Raw genomic sequence first — 10,440 nt, 5'->3', positions numbered from 1 at the left:
AAAGAGGAACCCAACAGCAGCCGAAGGACATCAGATTGTTCGCTTGCTTCCAAATGTCAGCAGTCAAGGGACTTCCCTGGCGGTCCAGTGGTAAAGAATCCGCCTTCCAATGCAGGGGTCTCGGGTTCGATCCCTGGTCGGGGAACTAAGATCCCACATGCTGCGGGCAAGCAAAGCCCACGCGCCATAACCACAGAGCCCACGTGCCCTGGAGCCCGCATGCCACAACTAGAGAGAAGCCCGCGGGCCACAGTGAAAGATCCCGCAAGTGGCGACTAAGACCCAACGCAGCCAAAAATAAAATAATAATAAAGAAAAAAAAAGCACCAAATGTCAGCAGTCAAGAACAAGCAGCAGCAACAACTTTGCACTTGTGCAGTGCATGCTGCTACCACCCTGATCCCCAAAAGCCCCACAGGGACCTCCTAGTCACACTCTACATGAAGGAAAGGAGACATGTTTTCCCAGAACCAGAAGTAAGGGAAAATAGAGTGTTGTGAGCTGAAATGCATCCCCCCCAAATTCATATGTGGAAGCCCTAGCCCCCAATACCTCTCCTGTATTTGGAGATAGGGACTTTTAAAAAGGTGATTAAGTTAAAATGAGGCTGATAGGGTGGGTCTTAATCCAAAGTGACTGGGGTCGTTATAAGAAGAGGAAATTTGAACATCAGAGACTAGAGCACACAGAGCGATGGCCCTGTGAAGAGGCAACAAGAGAGCGGCCATCTGCAAGCCAAGGAGAGAGGCGGCAGGAGAAACCAATCCCTGTGGGCACCTTGATCTTGGTCTTCCAGCCTTCAGAACTGTGAGAAAATAAATAAGTTTCTGATGTTTAATCCACCAAGTCTGTGATACTTTGTTATGGCAGCCCCAGCACCCTAGTACATGGAGCCACTGGCTTCACCGCCGCGCCGATTCACTCTGGGCTGCCCTGCATTGCCATTTCTATGGAGTTACTCCTCCGAGGCCAGTGACGCCAAATCCAGCGAAGGACAGGTCCCCTCAACCTGTCCTTAGCTCACAGCAGAGCAGCCTAGCAACCTGTCTTCAAGGTGAGAAATGGAAGAGCTGTATCAGTAGCAGAGCTGTGTGTAAGCAAATTGTGTTTCGTTTCTTGCACTTCGTCCTCAAGTACAAATGGGAGGAGGACAATATGAATGAAGAAAGATTGTAGGGGAATGGTTTTTAACCACTATTTAAATATCTACAGGACTTCCCTGGTGGTCCAGTGGTTAAGACTGTGCTCCCAGTGCAGGGGACCCGGGTTCGATCCCTGGTTGGGGAAATGGAGCCCGCATGCCACAATTAAGAGTCCGCCTGCTGCAACCGAGACCTGGCGCCACCAAAATAAATAAATAAATATTTTAAAAAACATCTACAAAGCTATGGACTCGGCAAAATACAGAGTCTGTATTAATTGCCTATGGCTGCTGAAATTAATCACCGCAAACTTGGTGGTTTAAAAAAAGAGAAATTTATTCTTTCCTAGTTCTGGGGGCCAGAAGTTCAACATCAGTGTCTCTGGGCAGAGCTGTACTCTCTTCCTTGCCTCTTCCAGTTTCTGGTGGCTACCAGCATTCCTTTGCTTGTGACCACGCCACCCCAATGTCCGCCGCAGTCTTCACGTCACATTCTCCTACTCTGTGTTTATCAGCCCTCTCTCTTCCTCTCTCATAAGAACGCTTGTGGTCAGTTCTGGGGATGATCTCCTCCACATCAAGATTCTTACTTTAACCGCACCTGCAAAAACTCTTTTACTTGATAAGGTAACATTTACAGATTCCAGAGATTAGGACTTGATATGTTTGGGTGGACATTATTCAGCCTCCTACACAGTCCAAAATCTTTGCATACAATTTCAGGAAGATCATGGACTCCAGGAGGAACATCTGCCCTGGCGTTGCATTTCACCATAGGTATGCTGTGAACAGATACGCTGGAGGCAGGTCTATTATCCACCATCCTCTTGACACCTCAGAATCAACTACAGTGCTGGTTAAAAATACAAAATCCTACCCCCCAGCTCTAGCCCTCGTCAGTCAGAATCTCCCAGAGGCCGGGCCCAGGAATCTGCATTTCCAACAAGCTCCCCCAAATGATTGAGGCAGCCAGCCTTGCACGCATACTTTAGTGAGTATTGGTTAAGAGCCGGAGTGCCCAAGTCCCCTCACTGTTAAATGGATGTGGTACTGCCACCTCCTTCACAGTAAAAAAAAAAAAAAAAAAAAGTCTGTGCGAGCTGTTTGCACAAAGAAAGCGCTAACGCTCTTTTCTTTTCTCCACTCCGCCTCTACGAAGGTGAAGAACTTTTATTACTTATTTGATTTCCATTCCGCCTCATGTTTAATGCACCTGGCTTCAAGGCCCAGGGTTGAGGCGAGGAAGAGAGGGAGAGGGGAAGACTCGAAAACTCCTCCGGTCCCCGCAACGTCAAGCTGCACTTGACGTCCCGGGGACCCGCTGGTCACCGCCCCCCGCCCCTCGGCCGCCGGCGCACATTTGCATCCTGCCCGAGGCGGCGCGGGGAGTCCGCCCCCGCGCTCCGTTGATTGGCCCCGCCAGCCAGATCGTCACGCTCTTTTGTCTCGGAGGGGGCAGAGGATAATAGCAGCCGCGGCTGCCGTGGGAACCGTGCTGCCTCGACTCCGCTACCACTCGCTGGGTGGCCGTGCGTAGCAGCTCCGTCGGGCGGTCCCGAGTCGCTCAGCGGCCGAGGAGGCGGCCGTCCTTTCCCCCTGCAGGGCCGCGGAGACTGAAGGCGGAATCACAGCTGTCAACGCCGGAGCGTCCGCTGCCCACCAGCCGAGCACAGGTAAAGAAAGGGAGCGCGATTGCCCCGCGAGGAGAGAGGAGGGGGAAGCCCTACCAGGACTGGGCGGCTCCCCGTTTGGGAAATCGAGGACTGTGCGGCAGGGGGAGGAGCACTCCCGCGGCCCGGCTGCGCTGAGGGAGGAAGTGGGGTTCCACTGGCTGCTGCCGAACGGGTAGGATTTGCCTGGATTGAGAGGGGGCGCGTTTTCGGGGGGAAGTGGCAAGGGGCGCGTTGTTATTGGGGGGAGAATCGCAAAGTGTCTGCCTTGAACCCCTTTGCATCTCCTCATCCCTTCCTGGGGGAGGAATACGTGGGTGTGAGCGTCCAGCTCCCATTCCCTTTCTCCTTGGCAGGCGACCAAAGCCGAATCCGAACTTGAATTCTGTGCGGCTGATGGCAGAGCTGGTAGGGCGACGATTTCCCTGGGGAAATGTAACGGGGGGGGGGCTTGCTTTGGCTTGTATTCAGAGGTGGGAGAAGGAATTTTCCGTCTGGGTACTACGGAGGCCGCCGGAGGAGGGGGGAGGGGAGGGGAGGGGGCGGGGGCGGCGCGGGGTGGGAGGGAGCGGGGTGAAGGATGAGGCTGCTTCTGACCCTTCCCTTCCCTCCCTGCCCTGCCCTCTGCGGCGGCGCAGTCTTGACGCCCTAAGGTCCCGGATCGGCGACCCCCGGTGGACAGCGATCGACCGTACCCCCAGAGGCGAGCTTTCTCACGGAGGCCGCTGGTTGCAGAAGCTGGAAGTGAAATAAAGGCGCGCGCTTGCTCCTGAGCTCCTGTAAGAATCTGAAAAATAATGGGGCGGGGGAGAGGGGACTTTAAGAAAGGGGTGTGGTTGAGACCGGAGACCAAGAGGTTAATGAGATCTTATTTATTCCCACAAATCTGTGCCCGCTGTGCTCTATTTTGAGAGCCCAATATCAGCTCCATACACTATTACACTTAGAATTAGAAGCAACAGTTGCAGTCCCTCTTGAAGGACGGGCGGGAGGGGATGGATGAGGCTGTAAAAAGCACCCTGCTAACACGGAGACACCGGCTGGCTCCGTGAGGTTGTAATTGCCAGTCTTCTGGAGGATATTTTTAGGGCAGTGGGCAGATATAAAATGTACTGCAGGATATTCAGGAAGGGAGAGAATACAGCTGCAGCCGGTCCCTTATTAACTCCTCTTGCCAATTTTTGTTTTGTTTTCTTTTTTTACAGTTCCTACTGAGATAAGAGGAAGGCAGAGCCCCCCAGCACGCCTGCAGATTAGGCTTTTCTAAAAAGCCTGAGCATCTTGTTGCATTCAGAAACCCGGTCATCGTCCGTCATGGCCAGCATCATTGCGCGTGTGGGTAACAGCAGGCGGCAGAGCGCGCGCTTGCCACCTTGGGCCCATTCTATGCTAAGGTCCCTGGAGAGAAGTCTTGGTCCTTTAATGGCCAACATGGCAGAGAGAAACATGAAGTTGTTCTCGGGGAGGGTGGTGCCAGCCCAGGGGGAAGAAACCTTTGAAAACTGGCTGACCCAAGTCCATGGGGTCCTACCAGATTGGAATATGTCTGAGGAGGAAAAGCTCAAGCGCTTGATAAAAACCCTGAGGGGCCCTGCGCGGGAGGTCATGCGTTTGCTGCAGGCGGCCAACCCCAATCTAAGTGTGGCAGATTTCTTGCACGCCATGAAATTGGTGTTTGGGGAGTCTGAAAGCAGTGTGACCGCTCATGGTAGATTTTTTAACACCCTGCAGGCACCAGGGGAGAAAGCCTCCCTTTACGTGATCCGTTTAGAGGTGCAGCTCCAGAATGCTATTCAGGCAGGGATCATAGCTCAGAAAGATGCAAACCAGAGTCGCCTGCACCAGCTCCTTTTAGGGGCTGAGCTGAATGGGGACCTGCGCTTCAGGCTGAAGAATCTTCTCAGGATGTATGCAAATGAGCAGGAGCGTCTCCCCAGTTTCCTGGAGTTAATCAGAATGATAAGGGAGGAAGAGGATTGGGATGACACTTTTATGAAACGGAAGCGGGCCAAGAGATCTGAGTCAATGGTGGAGAGGGCAACTAGCCCAGTGGCATTTGGGGGCTCCCCACCCATAGTGATCGGTAATGCCGACTGCAACGTGATAGAGATAGATGATACCCCCGACGATGACTCAGATGAGGATGTGATCCTGGTGGAGTCTCAGAACCCTCCACTTGCATTCTCGAGTTCTCCTCCCCCCAGACGCAGGGCCAGACCTCGGAATCAAGTGCTAGTCATTGAGTCCCCCAACAATTCCAGGGCTCAGTCTCCTTGTACCAGCGGGGGTTCTGGGTATAAGAATGATGGTCCTGGGGATATGCATAGAACCAGGAAGCGAAAATACACAATCCGCTGTTCGTACTGTGGAGAGGAGGGCCACTCAAAGGAAACCTGTGACAATGAGAGCAACAAGGCCCATGTGTTTGAGAACCTGATTATCACCCTGCAGGAGCTGACACATACCGAGGAGGAGGGGTCAAGAGAAGCCCCTGGCGAACCCAGTGACCCTTCTGAGCCACAGTGAGGTGCTAGCCCCCAGCTTTCAATGAACCCTAACCTATATACAGAGTCCAGCAATGGGAAAACTGGCAGGTGCTGGTTCTAATTGCATGAATTAATCCACAAGGTGGCTTTCTTTTCGGGTGGAAGACAAAGGGTCTTGAATATTAGCACAGTGGAGGGAGATGGCCTGACTTCCGTCCTTGCTTCTGGTCCCCTGCTGCCCAAGGGTCTACCTTCTCTGTGTGTGCCCCTTTCCTTGATGGCTTTATTCTCTTTGTGAAACTGGTATAATTCATTGTTAAATATTAAAACAATAAAGGGAAGTACAAGTAACCCCAAACCCTCCAACCCTTATATAACCACCGTCAACCCTGTGATGAATGTCCTTCTAGATAGTTCCCTATGCCTATGTACCCAGATAGATATATGTATAGAAAAAAGTGATCAAATATAAGTGCTGTTCTAAAGTGTATTTTTTCACCAAATAATATATGTTGTGGGCTTCTTTCTATGTCAATAAATATATATCAGCATCTATCTTAATGTCTCTGATATTATTTTAGGACGAAGTAAAGGAAAAAGGAATAAGAAAAATATAGTAAAAAGCTATAAACGGTGGGTTATACCCTGAGGTGGGGTTTTTTATTAACTTCCCTTTGCAGATGAGGAAAAAGGAAGAAGAAATGGGCTGACATAGTCCCCAAAGGTAAATGGACAGAGGCCCTTTACCACAACTGACCTGTCCCTTAGGTCACAGAGCCAAACTATGGCACCCACTAGCTGACAACACGCTAATGCTCTCTTCTCCAATGTATCCAGAAGATTCTCACAGCGGGGGAGTCTGGTGCTGAATAGCCCAAAATGAGGATCCCAGTGGCTCCATTCCTGGCCACTTTGGGGAGGGGCAGCTCTCCCTCCTCTGGGTGGATTTCTGAGATCACTGCTGCCGCCGCTTCACCACATCCTGGTCACAACCGGGAATCTCTCCTGGGGGCTGACACGGCCCTCTTCCCACTCCCCAGTTAAGGAAAGGGAGCCCAGCACCAGGAGGCTCAGCTCCTGACAGCGCCCTGAGCCTCAGCCTGGAAGCCCTGAAGCTACATGTTAGAGGACACGGGCAGCCCGAGGACTCCAAGCCCAACCCCACTCAACCCAGGAACTGAGTATAGCTGGGGAGGAGCGAAAAGCAATATAGTTGCCAGGACGCATGAAGGAACACGGGGATCAGAAAGCCTGGAAGCCCTCCACGTTATTTTAGTGGAGTGGAGGGCATTCATGGCCTGGAGAGGCAGGACGGGGTTGCGGGGGGTGGGGCGGAGAACCTTCCCAGGAACCTGCCCTGTCCCCTCTCCTGATCTCATATCGGAGGGTGGTAAGAGGACGTATCTGACCTCAGACCCTGAGGATCCCTATGTTTCTTGCAGGTGTATAAATTCCTACCTCTGTGAGCAGGACAGGGCTGGGGGTGGGTGGTGGAGGGGGATGACTGCATTTAAGCCAGGGGGTGGAGCGAAACGAACGTGCACACCTGGGGACCTGAAGCAGCTGTCCTGCAGGAAATCGGTGCTCCACAGAGCCGAGAGGACAGCGCACGCAGCAGCGGCAGGTGGTGTGTCAGGGGCTAAGCACAGAGCAAGAGGAGAGTGGCTGAGGGCCCGATGACCAGGGACACTCGCATGGAGACTGACAGGGACAGGAAGCCTGGTGGGAATCATGGATTCCAGGGTTTCATACCGAACTCTGGGCTGTGTGTACCAGGAATGGCACAGGTTGAGGTGCCCAGGGAGAGAGAGTGGGCTTCTAATTATGTTAGCAGTTGAGGGGGGAGGGAGGGGGAGATGCCAGGCACTGTAAGAAGCCAGTGCAGCCTTCCCTGGGCTGCCACGCCTTGAACCTGCTTTGAAAGACACCTCCCCGTCCCCCCTCCACACCACCACACACTCTCTCTCGGTGCAGGGGTGGGGGGGGGCTCAGCCTCCCTAGCTCTGCCATTACTCCTCCCCCACCCCTAGCATCCCAGGTTTGCCTTAAGCCTCAGCCTCCTTAACCCTCCTGGCCAGAGGGAGACTGGGAGGGCCTCTCTGCCTCGGACCCTTTAGCTGAGAACTGGCCAGGAGTGCAGACTCCAGAGGCCCTCTCCTTGCATCCATCCATGGCACCCCTGGGACCTTGGTAGCCACCCCCAGAGCCAAAGAGGATCCCCCCCCATCACCTTCAGGCAAGAGGCAGCTGCACTCAGGCCCCCAAAGCCACAGGGACCACCACCACTTCCCAGCTCACGTAGATTTTTAACCCTTAATTCCTCATACCTCTCCCTTTCTGCTCGTCTTTTCTTAATTTTACTTTATAAACACTTGTTGAATATTTGCCCAAAGACCCACTTTATGTTGCCATAATTTCTTTCTGGCACCAGGTAGAAGAGAAACCTGAAATGAGAAATAAATTCTGCCCATTTCACTACCCTCCTTTTCACTGGAGTTAGCTTGGGAGTTCAGTATAGACCACTGCTTTGAAAATTTGTTCTGTGATTCTCCCCCCTTTTCTTCCCTCCTCCAGCCTCCTCTCTATTGTATGAATTTGAGATTGTCTAAATTTTTATTTCGCCAACCTGATGTAATCTGACATTTCTTTTTTCACTTTGTGTGACACTGGCTTTTCCTTTCCTCAAGAAATATGTATTCTCCCTAATTAGGAGACATGGAACCAAGACCTGGGCATTCAGATCAGACTAATGGGGTTATAGCCTAAAAAAGGCTTCATTTCAAACTATAGGCTTCTTTTCTTCCTTTCTGCCTTCATTTCTCATTGGTCGCTAAGAGATGAAAATCACCCTTTTGTCTTGTCAGAAGAAACTGGCCTCCGAGTACCCTTCTGCATTATGTGTCTCTCCTTCCTGGCACTCTTTTCCCTTGGTTTCCACGATACGCCTCTCTCATGGTTCCCCACTCCCTGACCTTCTTGTTGCCCCGTTCTCAGTCTCCTTTGCTGAATCTTCTTCTTCCTGATCCTTTCATAATAGTAATCGAAATTAAAATCATTAAAACTGTGATTTATTAAGAGCTTATTGAGTGCCAGGCACCCTGTACCAAGTCCTTGAAACGCATTAGCTCCTTTAATCCTCATATCAACTCCATAAAATAGGTATTACTATTAGAACATGTTTCAGATGAGGAAACACTCTGCAAAGTTAAGAAACTTGCCTAGGGGCATGCAGCTAGTTAGTGGTGGAGCCAGAGGTCACTCTCCCAGGTGAGAAGGCTATGCTTCTTACTCGTCTTAGCTCTCCTGTGTTCACAGCACCCTACTACGATGTAGGTGTTGTTATCTGCATATGAAGTATGAGGAAACTGAGGTTTGTAAATTCAGGAGAATAAGACCTGTCTTCCCCAGGTGCCCAGTGTACGAGTGATTGGCATAGGGCTGGTCCATTGTAGGCTCTCAAGAAATGGTAGCTATTATTACTCGGCTAGAATGCATTATTCTGCTACAGAAGGAAGGACGGGGAAAATTAAATGCAGTCCATGCTATGCAGGCAGTGCTTATTCAGTGTTAATCTGACACCATGACAGCTGGGCTCCAGGAGCTTCGCCGAACCTGGCCCCTGACAGGCACAAGAGTGGATTCAGAAATGCCTGAGTGATTAGTGATGGTGATGATGGTGGTAATGATGTTGATGATGATGATGATTGATTGATGATGGGATGATAAGGGAACACTTACTGAATGCCGAGGTGGATTTCTCCTAGTTTTGCGTGTCCCCAGAGGAGGTCTCCTTCCCCCACATGTCAGAGGCACTCCTATCCTTTCAGATAGGTCAAGACCAGCCAAGTCTTCCCCCACTCAAACAACTCCCCTGAGCAGCAGATGGGAGCTAGGGGTCAGGGGAGCTGATCTCAGAGGGTCACACAGGCTCCCCAGTGCGTGGCTGGAAGGAGACATGACTGAGGTCTGAGGAGTCCTTTACGATCCAGGTAACCCCCCCAATCCTGTCACTACCAGGGATCTCAGGGACAGGATAAAAGGAGGCAAAGGGAGTGGGGCTGGGTCTCCCACCGCATCCTGACAGGGTGTATGGATCTCCAGCTGCAGCATCTCATCTCACATCAGAGGTCACAGTTTATCATGGCCTCTCACAACTGCTCTCTCAGATATGTACCATGCTCACCATCCCCACTTTACAGACCAGGACGTTGACACACACATGGTTATAGGACCTTGCCTAAGATCAGACAGCTAGTAAAAGTTGGAGCTGGAACTGAACATCAGATCTGCCCCTCCCCAGAGACTGTAGTCTTTACCATTGTGTTGTAAAGTCATTCCTAAGGTAACAGGTACAAGACATCTGATCATTCTATTGGCTGCATCCTGGGTATGGATTTCTGAATTGTCATACTCACAACCTAAGCACAGTAGGATGGCCTTGGTCTCATTTCTTTTACTGAATGAGGCAGGAAAAATTATCATTTTAGGAAACTTCCATCTCAGAGCCTGGAACCATCTTCTCCTCATATTTATTTTTATATCCAATTTCTGGGATAAGATACTAAAAATAACAAATTGTTGGTAAGGACGTGGGCAACAGTCTCTCTCCCACACTGCTGGCAGGACTGAGAATTGACACATTCTTTCTACAAGGCCAAGGGGAAAATGTATCAAAGGTTGAATGTGAAAACCCTGAATCCAGCAGTTTAACTTCCCGAGATTGAGGCTAAGAAAGTAACTGAACAAGTGTAAAAATTCTTATGAACAAAGATTTTATTCTAGCTTTTTAATTTGTTTGTAATAGTGGAAAACTGGAAACAACTTGAAAGACCACGAGTAAAGTTCGGCTGAATAAAGTAGGCTCCACACTTGGAATGGAATGCTATGCTTTTAAAACTCTGGGAGTGCTTTCAGATCATTGGGCCTAACCAGACAAATGAAGAGTGGCCTCTCTAGAAAAGGGCTTAGAAGACCATCAGTCCACCAGGGCTTCTGTGTTATCTGTGACTCCCAATGTGCTGTGTCTATCAGCCTGGTCCTCCCCTTCATCTGGCAAAACTCTTGTCAAATTTCTAGTATCATCTCCCCTGGCACTCCCTCGGGACAGCTTGCTCTGACTCCACTAAAGGTCATTCTTTACAGC

At 50.8% G+C, this 10,440-nt stretch overlaps 1 protein-coding gene across 2 annotated transcripts; it reads left to right on the top strand.

Moving 5' to 3' along the window:
• Positions 1-2,486: 2,486 nt before the first annotated feature.
• On the top strand, positions 2,487-5,853 carry ZCCHC12 (zinc finger CCHC-type containing 12). Of its 2 annotated transcripts, none has more exons than XM_059049690.2 (4): positions 2,487-2,814; positions 3,168-3,219; positions 3,450-3,590; positions 4,017-5,853. In XM_059049690.2, the coding sequence occupies exon 4, from the start codon at positions 4,126-4,128 to the stop codon at positions 5,335-5,337; it is 1,212 nt and encodes a 403-aa protein (XP_058905673.1). In that variant the 5' UTR covers positions 2,487-2,814; positions 3,168-3,219; positions 3,450-3,590; positions 4,017-4,125; the 3' UTR covers positions 5,338-5,853. The 2 variants fall into 2 exon arrangements, with proteins under 2 accessions (XP_058905673.1, XP_066879354.1); XM_067023253.1 differs by lacking the exon at positions 2,487-2,814 and adding an exon at positions 2,895-2,986.
• Positions 5,854-10,440: the final 4,587 nt, after the last annotated feature.

Source organism: Kogia breviceps, chromosome X (genome assembly GCF_026419965.1).
Source record: "Kogia breviceps isolate mKogBre1 chromosome X, mKogBre1 haplotype 1, whole genome shotgun sequence".
Lineage (NCBI taxonomy): Eukaryota > Metazoa > Chordata > Mammalia > Artiodactyla > Physeteridae > Kogia > Kogia breviceps.
Note: the sequence above shows the minus strand (reverse complement) of the source record. Positions and strands in the feature narration are given on the sequence as shown.